Below are 22,902 nucleotides of genomic sequence, written 5' to 3' on the forward strand. Positions count from 1 at the left end.
TTATATCAATCAGGATAATTGAATTATCTATCGTGGGATCAACATCATCCTGTATATATCTATCACTACTCCATGCCCTTTTATAGCCCATATCCCCTCCTTTTTGGTACACCAACACCCAACCTTTAAAAATAAAAAATGCAAAAAAGCGCTCTTGGAATGCCTCTTAAACATGCAAATCAACTATGCATTATGTTTTTGGCCATGAGAAACAATGCTTCGAAGAATAGTAAGAAAAAATCATTAGAGAAAAGAATGAGAAAAGTTTTTCGTTGAATATGTATATCAACCATGGCAAATTTATTGCATGGGAAGATGTCGCTTTAGCCCGTCATAAACCATAAAGATAAAGGCAGAGCTGGGGGCTGCTCTAGCACAGGTGATGCCACATCCACGATACAGTCCTCGCAATCCGTGGTGCCTCCAAATAGCTATGCCCTCATTGAGGAAGCTTCGACGCTGGCCAGTGCCGACAGGTGACGTTTGCATACGAGACTTGATGGTGTCGGCGGGAAAGAATAAGAAATTGTATGTGACACCTCCTGATGCGCCGGCAATAGCTTGCTGCCATAGAGGGAGAGGCTTCGCAAGAATCGCCTCCTTCTCCTTTTCAGAGGTGGCAGAACGAACCTTCAGCTTATAGAATGCTTTTGTGGCCGTCTCTTTGGCTCCGAACCAAGCAGAACAGCCACCGGCTTCTCTGATGAGCGTGCCAAGCTGGCCGTGCCAAAAGCCCCTGATCCCCTCGTGCCGATACACCTCCCGAATAACAGCTACCGGCCGTAGAGGGGCTGCGGGTGTTCCCTCTGATAGCGCTGGGGCTTGAATCCTGCATTTGACAAGCTCAATCGGCGTCAGGACAAAGGAGGTGAAAACTCCAGATATAGCACCAGTCAGCCATAGCAAGGGCAGTGACAGCTCCTTGTCACGAGAAGCCAACTGAGCTCGGAAAAGAAGCTCTCGTCCCACGTTCTCGAATAGAAAGAGACTGCTAGTCTCTGCAGCCGCTCCAAACAGAGGGGCGCTGATTCCCCTGTACAGCCCGCGCAGGCCGTCGGATTTTATAGATTGTCGGAAACAGTCCAAGGGGCCGGTGTATCTCAGCGGTAGATGGTCGGGCTGGCTCTGCAGTCGAACCTTGACAGTGTCGAAGGGGTATTCGATGTATTTTCCGGCAATGCCTGCGACCTGTTGCCCAATCCTATTAGAATTTTCGCTTCATACCTTCTGGTTTCTTGAGCCGTTGCTGTACTTACAGATCCATAGATGACGTCTTCAGCAGCTTCCAAGGTGGCAGACCGAACTTTTTCTTGAAGCGCCATTTTAGGTTCGACTGCTACCGAAGTAGTCGCATCGAGGATGGCCTGGGCCATTCTGGGGATAACTCGGCGTCAAGAGAAGAATGATGCAAAACAGAAACTTTTCTTTCTTCTCCCCTCAGCGCACGTCTTTCAGTCCTAGCTTTGCCCCCTCTCCTGTGGGATCGGGGGTTGAAAGCAGGGTTGAAAGAATACGGCGAGCAGGCAGAGGCTGGCGGCGCAGCAGAGAATTGCGAAAGCGCGGGAGCTTTGACGGCGATGAGAGCGAGATCCAGAGACAGCGGCGCGGGAGCAAGGATGTTAAAAAGCTTTAGACTTGGGGCGACCAGACTCCTCCGTGTGGGGTCAAAAAGATAGGACGTTGAGCTCGCAAGAAACGGGAATCCACACCGACTTCGCGCTGTGCTATGCTACTGATGCAAGGTTGCGCAACGGAAGTGACACCAGGATGAGAGGCAGAGTTTGTCGCAGTCCAGAGCAGTCGCGGTATTTATCGAAGCAATGAGACTAGGTTGAAGAGTAAGAAAAGGAGAGAGACAAGGACCAAGCCCTACATTGTGAGGATGTGGCTCGGCTGCATGGAGAAACAGCGTCTTTGGGTTTAACTCGTCGATCGAATTTGCTGTTTCGACCCGGCCTTGTTCTGACTCCCAAGGTGTGACTGTAAAATTTCAATCTTATCGCGGCTTATCGATAGGATGCGAGCGAGCGGCGGTTAGGTCCAATACGCTGCTCTGATTCGTGTGCCTGCCGAGATCGGTTACGAGGAGTACAGGACCCCGGCACTTGCATGCGTCTTGTCCAGTTGAGTTAGGCTGGAGTGCGCCTTACTATACCTACAGCGAAAGAAACAGAACACCCAGAATGCTGAGATTCCCGACAGCTGGCGATCTAGTGAGGATATTCTACTCATGATAGGCGGTATATAGCGCTGGATAAGAATAGAACGCACAGGCAATCGCAGAAACTGCTAGTTCGCTCATTACCAGAGCTATAGTATTTCCCATCGGTATTTCGTACCACGACTCGAGAAGCACCATAACATTCCATGGTTTGGATTGTGGAAACTATGGCCTTGTACCTTTATAGCACCTCAAGGCGCCTAATTGGCACGGCTCCTTGCTTAAGGCGTGATGCTTGCACGCCTCTGCATCCATGCTCCTTTTCACATTGACGCCTCGGCAATTTAAACGAGCAACAAAAACCGCTCAGCTGCATGATGCAGGGAGGCCGCCCAGGCACGACTTGGCTTTTTACTCACACACCATACTGGTAGTAATATGTGATGTTGTAAGAGCTTCCTGCAATGGACAAGTCATTAATGAGCGAGCTTTTGGAAGCTCTTTTCCATGATGGCTAGTGCAATTAGGCTGATTGTAAGAAACACCGTACTTGACGCCCTATACAAGGTAGGAAAGGCGCTGTCTCCAAGAACGGCGCTGTCAATAGGCACTTAGAAGGGCGTGGCATCCTGAAAAGCCGCTTTCATCATCATGAGAGCCTGACTGCGATATATTCTGCGCCTTTGCTGGAACTCTCCTGGGCCTGAAGCTTTAGCCTACCCACTTGCTCCATGATTGAGTTTTCATCCTAGCCATATTCCTCTCTTAGCCTCTTCTAAGAGAATCCTCTCAAGAGTGCCTTTTGCGGATACACTTGAACAAGAAGCACGTCACTTATACAAAATGTGGGCAATTATTGCTCAAAATCTCTGCTTTCAACTTATATAACTTATAGTTTCTAGTTTCCTATGGCTGAGTAGAAACCAGATACTGCGATACACAGTGCCAATCAAGCCTGGGTTGAAGTCCCAGTCTGACAAAATCTGATCCTGCACATATCCCGGCCTTGTCAAGCGGGTCGCCTTGCCCCGCCAGATTACGACACTCAATTCCATCTAATTTCTTATCAGATGATCTGATAATTTTTTCTTGATCCAAACGTGAAGCTATACCCACCTAGCACGTCGTATCATTATCCACATTGGTACTAATATTACGCTTGCAAGTATCATGCAGTGCGAAGTCTTGTAGCTACTTCTTTCCATTGAGACTAGAAACTCACTTGGCAATCCATTTGTTTCGTAATAGTTGAAGTTGTTGACGACGATCCCTCTCTAACCGGAACTTGATCAAGGCTCATGCCTGTATTGATGAGTGCTCTAGTTGATAGAGGTGGGTAGTATCTATATACGTATTGCTAGGTAATCATAAAAAGATGTCCTTCCCAAGTATTCAGCACCGCCGGAGTTATATCTAGTCCCATTATTACATCGGCCTGCCATCGAGGCATCAGTCGGCCATACGAGCGATTTGTACAATCCAGTCTGGCGGAGATCCGGTAAGCCCGAGGCTACAAATATACCGCTTCATCGTAATACCTACTCATACTGTTATAACCTCACCGCCAGTATGTGTTGTACATTCCTCTCCGAACTATCGTAAACCCCTCTTTTACTGCTTCTTCTTATTGTCCTTCTTCGCCACTTCCTTCTCGTCATCCCAATCCCTCTTCTCGGCATACCACTGCCCCGCCTGCAGCACAAGAATACCCACCAATACGAGCGCAAGAATCGTGTTGCTTGCCGCAAGCACCTTCAAGCTGTCCTCTCTCCCCAGGACAATCTCCCCGTCGAACCGACCCTCGGCAGACTTGAACTCTTCAGAGTGCCAGAAGCCGGAGCTGACGGTGCGCAGGCCCTTGACAATGTTGGAGATGTAAACGGCAACGCCGATGATGTATAGGATGAGCGAAGCGCCGTCGAAGAGGAAGTTCGCCTCGCTGGGGCGGAAGAGCTTGATGAAGAGGCCGAGGAAGCCCACGCTCATGATGATGTTGAGGAGGCGGCCGATGAGCGGGGGCGACTGGTGAATGAATTTGAGGTGCGTCTCGAGCTGATCATAGTAGTCGAGCGCGACGGGCTCCTTGGTCCAGAGGAGGGGGAAATCGTACGGGAACGACGCGAAGAGGATGCCCAGGAAGAAGCATGTCGCTGGAGAACCAATTAGCACAAGACATTGATGTGATCGTCTGCATCGTCATCCCAGCTCAATCAATATGAGGCGAGGCAGAAGTGTAAGGAAAATAGGGTGGCATACGGCCAATGACGAGAAAAGTCGCAAAGGACGACGATCCTCGGTAGTCCTTGGACTTGGTGGTCTTGGACCAATCAATGTAGGAGCTCATGACGGCCTGGAGGTGCAAATAGCACTGATGCACACTAATATATATAGACGGAGAAGAACAAAGGTGAGGCGAAACGTCGCTGTCAGGATCAAGGCAGCCGCAATCAAGTTCCGGCGCAACTGGAGCAATATGCGTGTGGACGTAGAGGCGAAAAGGAAGAAGAAAAGAAGCTGTCGTGTCCCGCTATTTGGCTTACTCGCTGTGCGTGGGGGAGCTGAGTGTGGGGAGAAGGTTCTTTGGGAGGTGCGTTTGTTAGGAAATTTGGAGATGCGCCTACAAGTAAGCGTGCGCGAGCCCAGCTGCACTAACAGAGCAACCGTAGCGGTACATGCCACCGCACCGCAGAGACCCCGAAAATCCAACATCTTGGCGCTGAGCTGATGGTTGCATCGTCCAGATAGCGGCGTGTTATCGCTGTACATAAGCCTGCATTTCAGCTGCATCCCGTCTGCAGTCTCTCCCTTCTTTCACTCTTAATCTCTCCTTCTTTTTCTCTTTCGTATTCTCTCCAGTTGTTGATTTCAGCCTGCTTGATCTTTTACTTTGCTTGCTTGTCTGCTTTTTCTTGAATTCTCATACAGCGCTTGTCGATTTGCTGGCCATCCGTCTTATTGCATTGCTGCTATTGCGCATTTCTCAAAGTCTACTTCGAATCGCAGCCTCAATTCCTCATTCAGATACAAATATACCTTATCTGGTGATCGATCCATCAATCATCTGTGAAAACACACCCTCCTATACCGCCTACCATGGGCCCTTCCGTATCACTGCTACTGCAGCTCCTTCTCTTCATCCCCATCGTCCACGCCACCAATGCCACCGTCTCAGTCTACGACGAGTCCAAGAAGTACAAATATGACGGGTGCTACAATGAGACAACCCAAGTCCCTGGCTCGGCCGATACGCGTGCCTTAGGTGGCGGAATCGAGGAAAGCCTGCCGGGTCAGATGACGGTGCCGACATGTCTTGCTTTCTGCGGCAACGGCAACACAGAGTACCGATATGCTGGGCTGGAGTGGTCGAGGTAACAGTTCAGCCATTGGGTACGATGAGTCTCATTTCTATACGGGAACTGACTGTATCGAAATGTGTAGAGAATGCTGGTGCGCCCAGACACTGTCTGGAATCGCGGAGAAACTGGACGACACGGCTTGCAATTACCCTTGTGAGGGCGACAATACAACTGCCTGCGGTGGCTCTTTGAAGCTCACAGTTTATCGTGTGTCTTTGGCCAGTGGGTTATTTATTCCAGGCCTGCTTACTCTTGTCTCGACAGGACTGGTGATGATGACGATGATGCTATGATAATGCTGCTACTGCTGCTACTGCTGATTATGTTGATATGGATTATGATTATGATGATACTTTTTCTTTAAATCTCTTTCATTAGTATCAATAGACTCTCATTTTCTTCCTTCAGAAGTCAAACTCTACTGCAATTAAACAGCTATATACAGCCTTATAAACCCTAAAAGGGAGACAGCGTTGCTCAAGAGTTATAGAAGAATCACGTAAATAAATAAGGGAGAGGTTATCCAGCATCTCACTTCTATTGTCCAGTATCCCAGCTATAGTTCAACAAGGCAGCTTCGCGTAACGACTAACCCATACTCTTCAAGAGGGTTCTAACTTTAGTTGTAACAATTCGCTTCCTGTAAAAAAATACAGGCTCTCAAGGCTAACGGCAACTTCTTTTACAGGTTTCAATCCTCAAGTGCCTTTCGCAACGCTGCATCGCAATGTATCAAGGTAGTATCAAAAACCGGCACAGGTACATTGGCGTGATTGAGGAGCATGCCAACCTCAGTACAACCGAGGATGATGCAATCTGCTCCTCTTTCCACCAACCGTCTCGCAATGGAAATGTAAGTAGCCTCACTTTCCTTGGAGACAATACCGCAACAAAGTTCCTCGTAAATGATGCGATGCGTCTCCTTACGATCTGCTTCGTTCGGGATAATTGGAGAAAGGCCTGCTGCGATAAGCCGATCTTTGTAGAATGGCTGCTCCATTGTGAAAGCCGTGGCCATCAAGCCCGGCGACTGGAATTTCTGGTCCTGAATACTAGCAGCAGTGGCGTCTGCAATGTGCAGCAATGGAATTGATACGCCCTTCATCATTTGTTCAGAAAGTTTGTGCATAGTATTTGTGGCCAGAATAATAAAATCAGCTCCTCCCCGTTCGAGGGCTTTTGCCTCTTTGTTCAAGATATCTCCAGCGTCCTCCCATTTGCCGCTCATTTGCAGTTCTTCTATCCGAGCAAAGTCCAGGGAGCGAATGAGTAACTCGGGGGAATGAAGCCCGCCGAGGCGTTGTCTCGTAAGGTTGCAAAGTTCTTGATAGTAGATCTGTGTCGACGATGCCGACATGCCACCTAATATGCCTATAGTCTTCATGGTGTCGTCCGTAAGTGGCTGGAAGAGTCTTGGTGCCCTGGGAAATTTAAGCTAAAATTCAAGCTTCGCCTTGCTGTTCTACCGCACGAAACTTAGCACGGCTATGCGAGATTAAATCTCATGTATTGTGAAAAGCGTGTTGACTCCAGTGATCGAAACCGGTCATGAGTCACCTCCACAGGGTCTTGTTCCTTCAAGACCGGCCTAGCCAGACAGCAAGCTTAACAACCGATAGCCGGAGATGTTGACCCCTGTTCGCTACGTTTCTCGTGACAAAGGCAAAGTACACAAATTTTACGTTAAAAGCTAACATAAAGGGAAATCTTCCCCCAACAAGGTGAAATGACCCAAGTGGTTCTAAGCTGTAATAAATACTGCTGAAAGGCTGAGAGGGCCAGAGGAGTGCGCGGGGTGCGAGGAGCCGGAGCCGATCTAAGAGTTAACTGCGATGCATTGCGGACCATCGGCGGTCCTCCGAAGGGAGCTTAAGCGGGCTGTTGGATAATAGATTCGCCCATCAATTAATGTTTTGGGTATCCCCATAACCGATTTACAAATATCTACAAGAGCTACGATATAGAAAATCCAACCAAGTTAAATCTGCAGCGGTGCTAGCCCTCTCTCTTCAACTGCGGCTTGCATGGCCACCTTAATGCCGCTGACAGCCAATTTCCAAGCCCGGCGCCCTCTACTATCAACCCCGTCCTGATCAACCACCATGCTTAACCATTTAATCAAGGTAACAGCTTTACTCAAATCGCGTTCTTCTTTGATGACTTTGACCAAGTATCTTTCCAAAACGTCAACATCTCTCTTGTGTGGTCCCGCCTTTCTCGTTTGGGAATGCCATGCATCCACCATGTCTTTGATCTCTGGTAAAGAAGTGATAGAGCCAGAGAAGGATATAACTGGCGGTAGCATAGGAAACTGAATTGTTCTCTGGCCTCCTGGCAACATACTTGTTTCTTGGTGGCTTTTCGCAAAGGGTATCTCCAGCCCTGACTGCAGGGCTAACAGGCGCCTTCTGTGATCTGCAATTACTTCTCTCCTGACGTCCTCGGGTAGCTCTGCAAGGAATACCGGATCCAGTTCTTCAATTTCTTCAGGTTGAGCCTCTACTGCTGGGCCCGGAGGCCGAAAATTGGTTTGGACCATTCCTTCTTGAGCATCCCGTTGCCGTTGGGCCTTGCTAAACATACCACGAACCCCGCTAGCCTTCGTTGGAGTCGTAGGTCTTCTGGACTGAATCATTTCGGATTTCCTTGGTGAAGGCCGAGGCTGCAGAGGCTCAGTCGGCTTTCGTCCATACAACGCCAAGACTTCGGCTTTCATATCATCCGGTAGCGCGTCAAAGACTTCCATATCAATTTGAGAGGAGAGCCGATCTGCTAGCATTGGGCTATTGGATCTTGAATTGCGAGCCTCTACGATGGATTCGGTAGCCACTGCTTTGGGACGTTGGGCCATGAGCTTGGTGCGGATACTGTTTGGTAATTCAGCCAATACCGCAGGATCAGGGCTGCTTGGCAAAAGAAATTGCGTGCTAGCGGCGTTGAGACGAGCAATGGCGTTTATATCATGAGATGCGTGTTTTCGGGGCGTCGTAAGATCATTCATCAGTGGATTAGATTCCGACTCAGAAATCGGCCTTTTTCTCGAGCTTTCTGGCTCTTGCATTCCATCAACTGGGCTTGCTCTCGAATGTTTCGGTAGAGAGACTGGCTCAACGAACGGGGCAAAGGCTATCTTTCTTTGGCTTCCTTCCGCAGCCAAGGAATTTACTTTGATCGGCTCCAGCTTTGTCATCTGAACACCAATTCCTCGAAGATCTCCAGGGCTGAATCGAAATGAGCGTAATATTGAGACTGCTTCTTTGCCAATGGTTTGGTAGTCATGTGTTGCGACACCAAAGGTTGCACTCTTGTTGAATGAGTCGCATTTTCCGTGCCCCAAATGTTTTGTTGGATCCAACGGCGCATCGAGAGCGCGCCTCATAATCTTCATTGTGAGATTCTTCCCCTTGACTTGCTCATTCACTAGCCGCTTCTCCAATTCTTTACAGAGATTATAGACGAACTCTTCAGCTTCTACTTGGCTAATGAAGCGTATCCCCCAGTTGACTTCTGCCGACACGGACTTCCGAGGAGGCTGTTCTCCAACCTCTGATCGATCAATGCCACGAGCGTAGTCGTAGAGCTTCTCGCTCGTCTTAGGCCCTAGAATTGAAATGAGGCGATCTTTTGGTACGTCTCTGAGGTCTTTGACATATTTGACTCCCAGATCTTCCAGTTTCCCGCCGATGCTATATGCAACGCCGGGCAACTGTTCAACTTTTAGATCTCCAATAACGTCCAAAACTTGCTCTGGCTTCAATTGAAACTGGCCAGCAGGCTTGGCTTTCCTCAAGGCAACCTTTGCTTGCAAAATATTCGCACCGATGCCAATGGAAACGGCACAACCAGTTTCTTCTTTGATCTTGTTGCGCAAGTTCAACGCCATCTCGTCGATTTTTTGCTGCTCCTTCCAAAGGCTACTCTCTTCAATACCGATGCCATGAGACTCAGCCTCTTTAAATATGATATCAGTGACATCAACCAAGGCCTCGTCGACGCTTACACTCTGCACAATGCCACCAGCACTGATAATCGCCCCATAAAATTGGCGACTCACTTCTTCGTATGCAGGGAAATCATATGCCAAGACTTTGAGGTCAGGGCACAACTCGAGAGCTCTTTTCATCCACATGCCATTCTTGACGCCGAATTCTCGAGCAACATAATTGCAACTTGCAATTTCTGAACCTGCTCCTGGGCTGTGAGCGACAACGCAGGGCTTGTCCAGATATTCGGGATATCGTTTTAATGAGACTGCACAGAAGAAGCTATCAAAGTCTACATGCATGATGTATCTTCTCGAGCCAGGTCGTCTTGTCTTCTTTTGGTTTGACAGTCCTTTTTCGGACGCTAATCGTTGCATCGACGATTTCAAACTGGCTTTCCAAGTTGAGAGATGATGGAGTCTGCTTTCGGAGTAGAACTGTTTTAGAAAGTCAGGATTGGCCGTGGAAGACTGTCTTATTCTCGGATCCGAGAGTAGCCAAGCATTGTGCTCTTCTGAGGTCATATCTTTGAGAGGGCTTTTCGATGAATTTGTCAAGCTGGCAGGGTTGGGTGCTAGTTGCGCCTCAGGTTCGACCTTGAAATCCCCATCGTCTGGGAGATTTGCAAAATAATCCATTTCATCCCCCGACTTGGAGGTTACCAGTCCACTTGCGTTTGGCAGTATGTCGACGGATCTCTCGGCCTGTTGCAAAGGAGTTTTATCCAATTGGCTTTGTGATTCAGCCTTTATCTGATCCGTGTAAAAGCTATTCTCTGTCTGCTCTTTGTAACTGCGCCTTACGGGAGATGGGCTGGTCTGAGTAAGCCCACCGCTGCTACCAAACATCAAGACCTTTTGGCTTGGGCTTTCAGTTATTACTCGATAATCAGTCCACGGTAGGAGCTTGCCAGCTTTTATAGAGTCAACAATCCATGTAGGCTTCACAATTCTGTAACGGCTAAACTCAACAGCTTTCTTTAGCGTTAAATTGGCGGTGATGATATGAGTAGCCATGGTTTTTGAGTCGAGATATTGCAGAAAACCACCACCATGCTGCACAATATCGTGGTGAAGTCTGCCGTTGAATGCGGTGTTAGCGCTTTCACGACCAGTGACTACGGAATGCGAAGAGGTTACTCACACATGAAGGGGCGGCTGAGTGTAACCATTAACATGGGCAACGATCCCTTTGAAGATAGGCGGCTTGTCAGACGAGGCGCGTATATCGGCATCCAAGTTTTGAAGTTTGATCTTCTTTCGACGAAAGTAGTCGCCAAATCCACCGAATTCACTGCCGCCATACTCATCGCCCTCCTCGTCATCAAACACATGGTTTTCAATGCGCTTCCTCACCGAGGAGGAATTCTTTTCCAACGGGCCATTCATCTTGTGCAATGATACAGTAACCACACTAGAAAGAGTTTGAAGCTGGGACTCATCGATTCGTTTCTGGCTGGTGCACGACTTCAGGTATCAAAAGCAACGGCCGCCCGTGAAGCCCCACAGTTCACTCAACAAAGCAGGAGAAACGAGTTGTTCGGCGCCCTTGAGGCGGCATTTTCAGAGGCGCGGTATTCTGGGATGTGCTTCATAAGCGGCTTATGCAAGGCTGCTCATGACTTTTAAGCGGTGGTGTCTCATTGGAGATGTTGGAACAGGTACTTTGAGACTTGTGACGTGATGAGCGAAGATGCCGCGTTAAGTGGAGAAAAATGCTGCGCGCCTCTTACACGTCGTCCCGTGACCTTTCCATTAACTTTCCAGCGCTACAACGAGCCTCGTCCAAGGCTACGAGCGGTTGCCTTTTGACTTTCTTTTTGGTTTATTTGCTCTTGAAGCAGCCAAATTCGTTTACTGCAGGCACCCAAGCATTTTGCAATCATGAATAACGATCAATTTCGAAAATTGATGCTGGCCAATTCGGCCAAGCCATCAAAAGATCGAGCTTCTCCCACAGGCGCGAGTCCTGGCAAGGATAAGGGATCATTAGGCTCTCGATCACGAAACAGCATCCCTATGACACCGTAAGCTACCGCAGTCAGACCCCCCCTGGTTGACAATGCTAATGCGCAGTTTTCAAGACGGTCATTAGGAGGTACACAAGCCGATTTCGCACGACAACTAGCCGAGAGGAACCACGCGCTACATCCGCAGAAGAAGTTTAAATCATCCACGCCAAGGGGAGTGAAGCTGGGGACAGGGTATATCGACAGATCGCAAACTCGCGAGGACAGCGAAGATGACCGAGAGGAGAGATTAAAGGCGCTTGAAAAAGCTCTTAAAGACGAAGAAATCGATCAGCCAACATATGAAAAGCTACGATTCCAAATCGCGGGTGGAGATCTTGGGAGCACACATCTGGTAAAGGGACTCGATTTCAAGCTTCTTGAAAGGATACGCAAAGGCGAGGACGTCTATGGAAATAAGGAGCCAGAAAAAGAAGAAACTGAAGATGCCGCTGAAGACGTGGACGATGAATTCGACGCGCTCGAAGAACGGGACGTACAAGCAATTGCAAAGGAAAAGGGAGAAAAGAAAAAGGGTAATCTCTCAACCGTGGCTCTGGCTCCAGGGAAGAAAAGAACACGCGACCAGATTCTGGCGGACCTAAAAGCGGCCCGGCTAGCAGCAAAGGCAGCGCAAGAATCAAACCTCGGAGACCGATTCAAGAAGATTGGAGCAAAACAAAAACCAGGAACTCGAATTGAAAAAGACAGTAAAGGAAGGGAAGTTTTAATCATTGTAGACGAAGATGGGCATGAGAAAAGGAAGGTTCGGAAGGTACAGCCCGAACAGGAAGATTCACGGAACGGCCTTCTAATGCCAGACAAGGATGCCAAGCCGTTGGGTATGGAAGTCCCTGAACAATATCGGAAGAAAGAGGAGGCAGAGGAAGACGATGGAGATGTGGACATCTTTGAAGATGCTGGCGATGATTACAACCCGCTGGCCGAAATGGAGGGGTCCGACTCTGATTCGGACGAAGAAGAGAGCGACAGCGACAAGCCGGAAGTAAGTGAGGAGGCTGGCACCAAAGAATCTATGCCACCCCCGCCAAAACCGTCTCTTGCACAACCAGAACGCCGCAACTACTTCAAAGATGCAAAGACGGGACTTATATCCGAGGAAGCAAACAAAGGGCCGTCTATGTCTGACCCGGCGATATTGGCAGCCATCAAGAAGGCAGCATCTCTCAGGCCCATCGAGCAAGAAGCTGAGGACGACAAAGCCAAGGAAGAGGCCAAAGCGCTGGAAGAACGACGAAAGAAGCTCCTTGAAATGCAGAACCGGGATGACGATGACATCGACATGGGCTTTGGCACTAGTAGATTTGAAGATGAGGAAGACTTTGATGATTCGAAAGTCAAGCTGTCAAAGTGGGGCGACGACACCGGAGAAGAGGGTTCAAGTAGAGGAGACAAGGCAAAGCGGAAGAGAGGGCCGAAGAAGCGAAAAGGCGACGCCAACAGCGCGGCGGACGTGATGCGGGTCGTCGAGCAGCGCAAGAAGTCTGGATGATGACAACCTGCCGCGGGAGGCCGGCAAGTCCAACATTGTCCGCCGATTTGACATGTCCTACTTCATACGCGCAGTTGGCGGACAAAGTATCAATTTCGAACGGCATCAGATTCTATAGCAGATGGATGAGCAAGCATTACCGCACTAGATACCCCAGTTATTGTTCAGCTTGAGAGAAATCGACCATCTATCGCGGAGCTCCGCGAGGGAGAATATAAAGGGTCCGGCATCACGTGTACTACAGATTACGGCTTCAGACGCCGACGTTTGCCAGCTGTTCTTGAAGTTCCGTCAAAGATGGAGCCTAGCGTCTCGGCTTGCCACTTTTATTATCAAATTCCAGACGCCAATGACACAAACTTTCGGTTCCTGGCGATGCTAGGCCTGCTAGCATCACAATGCGAATGAGGGGTCAGCCCGGCTCGCAGCCAGGTTGGATGGATTTGATGGGCTCTCCCCCACTCTGGAGCCTTGCGGCTGCGGAGAAAAAAAGAAGAAGCGGGTTTCCTGACGCAGCGAGTTGCCAGCCAAAAACCTAAGATAGCCTACGCTACCACGTTTGGTCTGCGAGGCTCGCCGTCAACCGACACCGTGGTGGCTGATTTCTCGATTTCGCCGTCTGGGGCTGTGGATTTCCACGATTACGGAGTATTGAAAAGCGTCTCGATCCCAACCCGAATTCTTTCTCCCGCGCCCTTCCGTGACCTGAACAAAGCATAGCTATAAAGAGGCCTTTAAGATACCGTAAAATCAATCGAATCAATAGAGAGCGTATCGTGTCTCCCGTCGTGCCACTTGTTACTTCGAGTCTTCTCCGAGTCTCTCACATCTGTTGAATATGGCGTCTGCTCAAGTGCCCGTTTGGCTGGACTGCGACCCAGGCCACGATGTAAGTTCCCCATTCCACTCCAGATGCTGAGCCTAGATGCAAGCCTCATGCAGAGTCGCATTGCATGAGGCGCCCGGCTGGTCGAGCCTAATCAGAGACGTGTGAGCTAACTGGATATTCTCCGCACAGGACGCTTTTGCCATTCTGCTGGCTGCCCATCATCCCAGAATCAACCTGCTGGGCATTTCCACAGTCTTTGGAAACGCTTCACTAGAGTATGTCGCTGGGAAGCTTGGTTGCTTTGCGCCTACATCGTCAATGACCACAGCTAACACTGAAACTTGCCAGACACACTACACACAATGCCGCCTCCATCCTGACAGCCTTTGGCAAACACAAGGACGTCCCCCTCTACGTTGGCTACAGCAACCCGCTCGAGCGACCTCCCATCCACGCACCGACAGACATTCACGGCGACAGCGGCCTCGACGGCACCGACCTTCTCCCCAAGCCCCAATGCACTCCGTCCACTGATTCCGCCATTGACGCCATGGCTGCTGCTCTCAAGGCCCAACCGGCCGGCACAGCCTGGATCGTGGCCACCGGCACCGTCACCAACGTCGCCGCCCTGTTCCGAAAGTATCCGGAGCTCATCCCGCACATCAAGGGACTGAGCATCATGGGAGGATCTATCGGAGGAGGTTTCTCAGACGCACCGCTCGGTACGGTCGATGGCAAGGAGCGCATCGGCAACACGACACCATATGCCGAGTTCAACATCTTCATTGATCCGGAGGCAGCGGCCGAGATATTCCACAACAAGGAGATTGCCAAGAAGATGTTCATGGTCCCGCTGGACCTGAGCCACCAGGTCCTGGCTACGGAGAAGGTCAGAGACCTTTTGCTGTACGGTAAGGACGGCGAGAAGACAGGCAAGGGCAAGACGACGCTGCGGACAATGCTAGTGGAGCTGCTTTACTTCTTTGCTAAGACCTATGCGTAAGATTTCCCCATTTGGACCTGAAGTATCTTGTTTTAGCTTTTACCAACTAACAAACCAAATAGCGACGTCTTTGGCATCACCGCCGGTCCTCCCCTCCACGATCCCCTCGCCCTCGCGGCCGTCCTCACCGGCACTCCCGACGAAATCGTCTTTTACGACTGGGACGGTGTCAAGAGCCAGGGCACCAAGCACAACGAACGCTTTGATGTAACCGTCATCACTGAGGGTACGGCCGAGGAGGCACAGCGCGGCGAGAAGCAGACCGGCCGAACGATTGCCAACGTGCTACCTGCCGGGGAGGCAGGTGTGAGGATACCCAGGGGAGTGGACGTGGATCAGTTCTGGAAGGTGATTGAGGAGTGCATTGAGAGAGCGGATGAGACGAACCGAAAGCTGAGCAATTAAGCAAGTTATGCATGCTTTGATACATTCCTTTTATTTTCTGGGATTTTTATCGTGTTATCTGCAATGGGAATCAAAACGGATAGATTGTTTTCATAGCAGTGGTCATTAGATTATTAGAGAGTCTAGATAAAAATACATGCTTTTTTGGCGAACAAATCGTTTACAAGCTTTCATTACAATGCCCCTTTGTCGTCTTTGTTTTCATCAAAGCTCATCAAGAGCCTCAAGCTCCGCTCATACGTCCACAGCGTAATTGCACTCGCAGGAGCAGCCTTGATCAAACTGATAGGCAGACCCTTATACAGGCCTCGCAGCCCCTCCGTCTGGAATATCACGCGTATAGCCCGGCCTGCGGAAGTATACACGGGGATGTCGTTGTACACGTACTTGCTCCGCGTGGGGCCCTGCACCTGGATGCGCTTGCGCACGAGGTCGAGTGGGAAGACGGCCGTCTTGGCCATGATGCTGGCCGTAATGCCGGCGGTGGCGTCGCCGCTGCCCCAGGGGAGGTGGAGGTCGCTGAGCTGCAGCCGCAGGCCTTCGTACGAGGCGAAAAAGATGCCCATGAAGGGGATGATCTGGGCCAGCGCGGGGCCCAGGCCGCGGAAGAAGCCCCTGAAGCCCTCGTCGCGCTGAATATCCCACAGAGCACCTCTGAGTGAAGTATACACCCTGTGCCTCCCCTGAGCGGCGAAGCGCGTCCTCAGCAGGTCGAGAGGGTACGTCACGCTCGTGGCCGCCGCTCCGGAGACGGCGCCAGCGACAAACGTCTCGGCCGAGTCGGGCAAGCGGCGGTGCTGGGGCAGCGCGGTCTGCAAGAAGACCGTCGTGGAGCGGTAGGCGGTGAACTGGGCGGCCGAGTAACAGACGTACAGGAGCTCGGCGGGGACGTTGCCCTTCCAGAGCCCCGTGAGGCCTTCGTGCTTGAGGATGTGCTTGATGGTGTGGACGGCGCCGCGGTAGGCGGGGGCTTCGCGGAGGGGGGCGAGGGGGTCGGAGAGGGAGTATGGCTGGAGCTGGAGGCGGATCTTGACGACGTCGAGGGGGGCGACGATGAATCTGGGAGAAAGGCGCATCAGCTGTTGTGTTCTTTGAGTTTGTATAGATGTTTCGCTGGAAGCTTACCGAGAGACGAGCCCGGCTATCGCGCCCGCTGAGACGACTTGGAGTTTTGAACCCTGCGCAAGTGATAATTCGTCAGTATGGAGAGAATGTGGAATTTGGATGGATGGACAAACCTCATCTTTGAGGTGGCCGCCTCGTGGCGACATGCAGGAGTTGCCGCTTCAGGTTGAGTGGGAGTTTGCGCAGTATGTGCTTGCAGCGTGCTTGATCGGTAGCGTAGCCAGTGGGATGAAGCTGGAAGGGATTGAAGTCTGGGATTCGAGCTGTATTTGACTATTTGGTTGTTTGATTCAAAGCTTGAATTCTTTGTTCAGTGTTTAGATTCGTTGGCGCATTGAACTACCAAGATAAGATTTCGAGATCGGACTGGAATGAGAATGATAAGGCAAGGGACAAGAGGAAAAAAAAAATACGGGAGCCGACGGAATGCGCGATTGAGCGCGATTAAACAAGGTGCAAATGCAGAATTGCGGTTTGTTTTGTTTTTTTACAAAAGTGTAATTTGATTAAGTTTGTGTTCTACAGTTCTGCCGTCATCATGGTTGATTTGTCGTATTTTTCTTCGTTACTTTTCTATGCTCAAGAGCTGACGTCTTTTTTTTTGGTTTGTTTGCCCGTCGTGACGCCATTGCCCGGGAACGAGCCGGGACCCCGTTGCGGCTTGAGGCGGAGAATCTGGAGAGTTTGGGGACGACTTGAGCTTGGCGCAATGACATCAAAGAATAATGCTAAGGTGCCTACAATGTTGTGATACTTTGATGTTCTTGTGGAGGAGACTGCTTTGAATCATGTATGAGGTCTCACATGTAAAAGAAAGAAGAGCCATGAGATGAATGGAATAAATAGATAGGACTGAATTACATGATAGGCATTCTGGCATGGATCTTCTCGAGGATCATGATCCATGGCGCAGGATCAAAACTTGTCATCTTGCACGCTATCGAACCCATGTCTGCACGTTCGGAGCACCCCGGCAAGACAGATTACAGATTACAGTATGTACAAGTATAGATGCAGTCTAGATGCTCACGCAGACATTAAACGCCAGGCCAGCATCACAGATCCAGACCGTGCCGGAGCCCATCGGCGCATTTCCCCATAGAGAGACGGCCCGGGACGGTGGTGCGAGAAACACGAGGCTCGGAGCCTGTCTGCTTATCGTCTTTCTTTTCCAACACGATAACAGCTCATACATAATACAAGATACTCATCAGATATCAGCTCTCATTTTGTTGTTCCAGAATTCGGATCATCAATTACGGCGGAGTGTCTCTTCTATTCCACCCAAAGCGGACAGAAGGAAGTGCGTCTACAGTATCTTGAGCTTGTACAGTAGACCAAGGTCCCGCCGATATGCAACCCCTCCGCGTGCTGGTAGGGATCTCGGCCTTTGGGGATCCCTGCGCTGGGTTCGTATACTTGGATGTACCTGCATCAGTTTCCGTATAAGTGCTAAGAAGCGCGAATAAGTAAGCAGCAATTTGAAATCCAGGCACAGGCGCGCTGCAGAATAGATATTGAGACAATTAACAGTACCATACACTTGGACCCCGGCAGAGGTTATCAGCAGCTTCTTCGGTGCCTTGTGAGATGCGGTAAGACGGGCATCTCCGTTGTCGCTGGCCAGCAGCAGCCTATCTGTAGTAGCAGTGCATATCTGGGTATGCAGGTATCTGTATCGGTGTCCGTACAAGACATGCCGCAGATTATTGAGACAACTGCGTGAACCCTGGCAATGGCCATCGGCGGCTCTCCAGGGCCCTGCGGGATGCAGTAAGACAGGCATCTCCGTTGTCGCTGCTCAAGCGGTGATCTGTGGCAGTACAGTAATTCTGACTGCTCCCTTCATCTTACAGATCCCGTACGACATAATCTACTTCTTACTACTGCTTGTGCCTACATACTAGTACTCTCCATCGCCAGATGAATATCGCCAACAGAGCATCTGCTAGTAAGTAGTAGATGCCAGTAATTACCTTAACATTAACAGAGCAGGTAGATGGATAATACGTTACTTACCCCCACTGACCACTAAAAAGGGAAATTGTTCAAGAAAATTGCCTTGTGACAATTGGTTCCATCTCCTCCTCATTCTCTTCCTTTTCCCCGGAGCGCCACACTGTCGCCGTCCATTGGCCCAACTACTACCTAACCTTCTTGTCTGCAGTGGGTACCTCGTCCGGGGGGCGCTAGGTACCGGCTACCAGCTGGCAGGGGCGCTTCACAGCCGAGTCTCACGCGCTGTTCCTTTGTACCGAGAACCCTGCCGCAGCCCTCGACGCTACCCCTGCGGTACTCGCTGGGGCACCAGCACCAGCACATGTGCGACCATTTCGCGGCCCATCCACGATGTCCAGCAAGTTGCATCTGACGTCTTGGAGGCAGGTATATTAACGCCATTCCGCGCTCACATGCGCCCTCGCCCTCTTCTCTTCTTTCTCCCTTTTCTTCCAGTCCTCTCTCCATAGTCCTCGCCGTTTTCTCACCGTATACCCATTTCACTTCACTCATCCTGAAACAAACAGGTCCACGCCCGTGGCTTTTTATTCCATCCACGTAGTTCCCGCGACTAAGCGTGCATGTGACGCTCGCCCCAAAATTCCAGTCCTCAGGAACCGACAAACCTTCAATAGACCCCTACTAAGGCCAAACTTTCTCATTGTGCCGCTGCCGTCTCTCCGCTATAGGCGTCGAAATTACTTCTCGCAAAAAAAAAACAAGGTTCTGACGCAAAAGTCTGTCCCGCGAAAAGGCGATAGCAAAAAATCAGAGCCGAAGCCTACCATGGGTGCAAGCATCACGCCTCCAGATCTCAGCGGGCTGCTGGCCCCAATCCTGCCCGCTCTCCCAACAGCCACTGCCTCGACCGAGCCGGCTGCGGGCATCCTGCCGCTCCTCTCGCCCATTCTCAGACAACGAGTGAAGCTGTTTTCTGCGGGCAGCACCGAGCCCTGGCTGAGGCTGCTATCCTACGACACAACCAAGGCGGCGCAGTTGACCGAGCTGGTGCAGAATGGAAGCCTGGAACCGCATCCTGTCTCGGGCGAGGTCGAGGTAGACTGGGACTACGATGTCGAGACAAGATACAAGCGATTGGATCAAGAGACTCTGCAGGCATTGACGGTCCTGATTGGTGTTGGGCTGGCCTTCCAGCTGGTGTACTGCGTCAACGACGAAGAGGGCGGCAGCGATGGCTGGAGAGTGGGCGAGGTGACTGCAGCAGACAAGGCCGCTCCCTTTGCGCAATTCGGCGGCGTTGCCACCATCGCAGAGGCAGAGGACAAGTTCCGGCAGCCCAGAATCTCCGAACCTTCTGGTGTCAGCTCCAACGGATCGACCACCAGCGGCTCAGATCACATGGAGGAGGACGAAGACGATGGATACTGGGACCGCTACGATGCCACTCCCGCGCGCACTCCGGCCGTCAACCGCTCTCCGGCTCCTCAGGCCGCCACTGGCACTTCTGCCACTGCATCAGCACCATCCCACTGGAGCGCTTATGATGCCTCTGCCGCAATGGACGACGATGACGATGACGACTACTATGCGCAGTACGACTCCGTCCAGCCGGCAATGGACAACCACGATCCAGACGAGGAGGCCATGGTGCGAGCTCACATCCAACCACCCCTCGGCCTCAGCCGCTCCAACGACTCTGTCGTGATCACAGACGCTCCCGTGCCCCAAAACCCCTGGTCCTCCACAGAAACAAACAACAACAACAACGCAAGTCAAGACGACGAACTGCTTTCCGCCAGAGAGCTCGCCCTCCTCCACCCACGCCCCAGATCCAGCGCCAGCTCCAGCTCCCACGGCTCCATCACCGTCGCCAAGCTCGAGGCCTCTGCAGAGAAGCAAGAGAAGAACGATTTCGGCGTCAAGCAGCACGTGTCGCGCAGCATTCGCAGCTTGTTCTTGCTTGCGCGGTCATCGGGCATCGAGAGGGAGGAGTTTGAGCAGCTAGTTAAGAGGGAGATGGATGTCCTATCCTTGATGGAGGACGAAGAGTGATTGAAACCTTCAATCAAAAACATGAACACCAGAAACAAACATACAAACAAAGTCAGCTACATATGAAGACGTATATATATGATCTTTGAGAGAGATTGGAGGTATTTTTTGCATCAGCACGGAAAAGAGATGGGATTCTATATATGCATACTGGATGGGGGAAAAGCTCTATTTCACTATGCAGGATGCTTTCGCCATTTTTCTTTCACAATTTCTTTTTTAAAGCATCAAGGAGAGCGAAGGGGACGAAAATGGATAGGAAGCCGAGAAATGTGGCTGGGCTATACCAAGCATGGCGTTAAACCGGGATTTGAGGAATTCAGAATCCTTTTTTTTGTTTTTGGATAAATTTTGCCAATCGGGTGATATCTTTTCGGTCTGCCGCATTTTGATTATGGGCGGATTTTCTTCTATCTTTTTATTTTATCTTGAATATTCATATTGGAGGCTTCTCTGTCACTTATATATTGTTACAGCATATTGAAGAAATTCAACTTATTCAAACAAAAGGTTAATGTCAAGTGATAATATACGAAGCCGGTGATCAAGTAAACGTCTTAAGTTGATTAAGGTAGGATATATTCTTCCTTCAGTAAAACTAATATCGCATAAAAGGCCCATGATGCTTCCAGCCAAACCCATCCCGTAATGCAGGTGCATGTCAATGGTATGTTGATTTCCGTTGTCTCGTATACCATGACCCATTTCAGATTTCCCATATCAGGCCTTTTATAAAAAGAATTTGAACACCCCAAACGCCCATGCGCCTTTGCATTACCATTCCAAGCAATAAAATCAAAAGTAAAGAAGAAAACCAACAGTTTTTCCTACGATATCTTGCAAATGAACCGCGTACATATCCGAAATGCAGAGAGAGAATATGAAAAAAAAAAAAAAAAATTAAAACCCAAAAATCCTTCTTCTTGTCTTTCCTTCTTCCCTCTCTGCTCATGATATAGCCAAATTACTCAGCGCCATCCTCGCCATATCCAGCATACGCACGCACTGCCTGTCCTCGCGAGGGCACGGCTTCGGTGGGCCTGGGAACAAAAGGTAATGGTTGTCAGGCAAAGCGTGATTCGCTTCCATCAAGGCATCCGCAATGTCGTGCCTCTTTTGGTTCTTCTCGTCAATTAGCGTGATGACGTCCTTCAGTCCGCAGTGCAAGAAGGCGGTTGGCGACACACTGCAGTCCACTGTGCTCGAGACAGACGCCGTCTTCTGATTGAATCCATACACCTCAACTTTGAGAATAGCTCGGATAGTAGCCTTCCAGATTTCCGGTTCCAGGTATCGGTCGTGAAAGCTTCTGAGAAGTGCGCACTCGGGAGAGACAGGGCCCTTTTCGTCGATGAGATTTCCCCATATCCCACCAACATCCTTAAAGTTGAAATACAGCAACTGACTCTCCCCTGTGGCTCGTTCCACATCTCTATCGACCATTTCCAGAATCGTAGCATAAGCGTTGCAGGCAGAGGGAACAAGTGCGGCGAGGCACATCATGTTTTGGAAGCGAGAGACGGGCGACGGCTTGGACAGATCGTACATGTCTCCATAGCAATGGACGCAGCTAAGGGTGTCATAAGCCACCTTTGTAGTTTCGCGAGCAACTTGCATGGCAGGTATCACAGCCGTCGGTAGGCGATTCAGGGAGCTTAGTGCTTGTGTGAGAGAGGTAAGGCAGTCGCAAGAGGCGGTCGGGTGTGACTTTGCCGATCCGAAACAGCCAGAGTGGGTGCTGGTGCTGGTGCTGGTGCTGGGACTGTCGTTAGGTGCTGGAGTATCCAAATACTGAGACACCATGTATTTTTGAAGAGAGTCGTTGAAGTCTTTAGTCATGGAAGAGGCAGATGAGTCTGTCTCTATCTCGTCAAATCCAATGTCCTCGAAAAGAACGGCTTGATTCAGGTTCATGACAGGCATGGCGGCACCGTCAAAAAGCCCTTGGCTGAGGCGTGGAATGTGAGCAAGTGCCCCGCCGTCGTCTATCTGAAGTGAAGTCGAGTCATCTGTGCTATATTCGGGCGATAGGTTCAGGTAAGAGGACATGTCTGGTGGCAGGGGCTGGGTCAACAAGTGCGCAGCCAGATCTGATGAAACCGCAGGTTGAGGTTGAAGAAAGTGATTCTGTTGATGGGCAGCGGTATTCTGTTGGTGGCAGTGATGCTGACAGTGACAGTCCTGGTGATGGTGGCTACTATTTTGGCCATGTTGGTCGGCACCGGCATATGCAAATGGGGGCCCAATAGAAAGCATCGCAGCAGCCTGAGCAGGAGGGAGAACCCGAGCCAGAGCCTCAGCTATAGTTGGCGTCGAGGCGGCATCTGGCAAAGACGCAGGCTGGGCTGCAGGCGTGGACGTAGGCGCAGGCATGGGCAGAGACACAGACATGACAGGCTGTGGATGGCGCCTTTTCCGGGGACGGCCCATGGGCTTCTGCGGCGAGTAGACACATGCGATGCCTTCCTTTTGGCAGCGCGAGCAGCCGCCGGGCTCTTTGGTGCAGGC

At 50.6% G+C, this 22,902-nt stretch overlaps 10 protein-coding genes across 10 annotated transcripts; 4 read left to right on the top strand and 6 right to left on the bottom strand.

Annotated features, from left to right (window-relative positions):
* Positions 1 to 300: 300 nt before the first annotated feature.
* Positions 301 to 1,373, bottom strand: TGAM01_v207268 (amino acid transporter arg-13; the record flags this gene model as incomplete). The annotated part of the gene is made up of 2 exons (XM_018803666.1): positions 301 to 1,188; positions 1,257 to 1,373. The coding sequence occupies 2 exons, from the start codon at positions 1,371 to 1,373 to the stop codon at positions 301 to 303; spliced, it is 1,005 nt and encodes a 334-aa protein (XP_018663039.1).
* Positions 1,374 to 3,772: 2,399 nt separating this feature from the next.
* TGAM01_v207269 (hypothetical protein) lies at positions 3,773 to 4,505 on the bottom strand (the record flags this gene model as incomplete). Its single annotated transcript, XM_018803665.1, has 2 exons — positions 3,773 to 4,311; positions 4,418 to 4,505. The coding sequence occupies 2 exons, from the start codon at positions 4,503 to 4,505 to the stop codon at positions 3,773 to 3,775; spliced, it is 627 nt and encodes a 208-aa protein (XP_018663038.1).
* Positions 4,506 to 5,254: 749 nt separating this feature from the next.
* On the top strand, positions 5,255 to 5,790 carry TGAM01_v207270 (hypothetical protein; the record flags this gene model as incomplete). Its single annotated transcript, XM_024550047.1, has 3 exons — positions 5,255 to 5,529; positions 5,600 to 5,717; positions 5,782 to 5,790. The coding sequence occupies 3 exons, from the start codon at positions 5,255 to 5,257 to the stop codon at positions 5,788 to 5,790; spliced, it is 402 nt and encodes a 133-aa protein (XP_024405213.1).
* Positions 5,791 to 6,208: 418 nt separating this feature from the next.
* Positions 6,209 to 6,901, bottom strand: TGAM01_v207271 (aspartate racemase; the record flags this gene model as incomplete). Its single annotated transcript, XM_018803663.1, has 1 exon — positions 6,209 to 6,901. One exon carries the CDS (start codon positions 6,899 to 6,901, stop codon positions 6,209 to 6,211), a length of 693 nt encoding a protein of 230 aa, XP_018663036.1.
* Positions 6,902 to 7,495: 594 nt separating this feature from the next.
* On the bottom strand, positions 7,496 to 10,888 carry TGAM01_v207272 (hypothetical protein; the record flags this gene model as incomplete). The annotated part of the gene is made up of 2 exons (XM_024550048.1): positions 7,496 to 10,617; positions 10,669 to 10,888. The coding sequence occupies 2 exons, from the start codon at positions 10,886 to 10,888 to the stop codon at positions 7,496 to 7,498; spliced, it is 3,342 nt and encodes a 1,113-aa protein (XP_024405214.1).
* Positions 10,889 to 11,383: 495 nt separating this feature from the next.
* TGAM01_v207273 (hypothetical protein) lies at positions 11,384 to 13,021 on the top strand (the record flags this gene model as incomplete). The annotated part of the gene is made up of 2 exons (XM_018803661.1): positions 11,384 to 11,526; positions 11,584 to 13,021. 2 exons carry the CDS (start codon positions 11,384 to 11,386, stop codon positions 13,019 to 13,021), a joined length of 1,581 nt encoding a protein of 526 aa, XP_018663034.1.
* A 997-nt stretch (positions 13,022 to 14,018) lies between these two features.
* Positions 14,019 to 15,258, top strand: TGAM01_v207274 (hypothetical protein; the record flags this gene model as incomplete). The annotated part of the gene is made up of 3 exons (XM_018803660.2): positions 14,019 to 14,125; positions 14,199 to 14,849; positions 14,916 to 15,258. Coding segments are annotated over 3 exons (1,101 nt in total), but the record flags the coding sequence as incomplete, so codon positions are not given.
* A 173-nt stretch (positions 15,259 to 15,431) lies between these two features.
* TGAM01_v207275 (hypothetical protein) lies at positions 15,432 to 16,529 on the bottom strand (the record flags this gene model as incomplete). Its single annotated transcript, XM_018803659.1, has 3 exons — positions 15,432 to 16,317; positions 16,384 to 16,436; positions 16,497 to 16,529. 3 exons carry the CDS (start codon positions 16,527 to 16,529, stop codon positions 15,432 to 15,434), a joined length of 972 nt encoding a protein of 323 aa, XP_018663032.1.
* Positions 16,530 to 19,167: 2,638 nt separating this feature from the next.
* Positions 19,168 to 20,394, top strand: TGAM01_v207276 (hypothetical protein; the record flags this gene model as incomplete). The annotated part of the gene is made up of 1 exon (XM_018803658.1): positions 19,168 to 20,394. The coding sequence occupies one exon, from the start codon at positions 19,168 to 19,170 to the stop codon at positions 20,392 to 20,394; it is 1,227 nt and encodes a 408-aa protein (XP_018663031.1).
* A 948-nt stretch (positions 20,395 to 21,342) lies between these two features.
* On the bottom strand, positions 21,343 to 22,785 carry TGAM01_v207277 (hypothetical protein; the record flags this gene model as incomplete). The annotated part of the gene is made up of 1 exon (XM_018803657.2): positions 21,343 to 22,785. The coding sequence occupies one exon, from the start codon at positions 22,783 to 22,785 to the stop codon at positions 21,343 to 21,345; it is 1,443 nt and encodes a 480-aa protein (XP_018663030.2).
* Between the last annotated feature and the right edge of the window lie 117 nt (positions 22,786 to 22,902).

This window comes from Trichoderma gamsii (assembly GCF_001481775.2).
Source record: "Trichoderma gamsii strain T6085 chromosome Unknown Scaffold_26.2, whole genome shotgun sequence".
Lineage (NCBI taxonomy): Eukaryota > Fungi > Ascomycota > Sordariomycetes > Hypocreales > Hypocreaceae > Trichoderma > Trichoderma gamsii.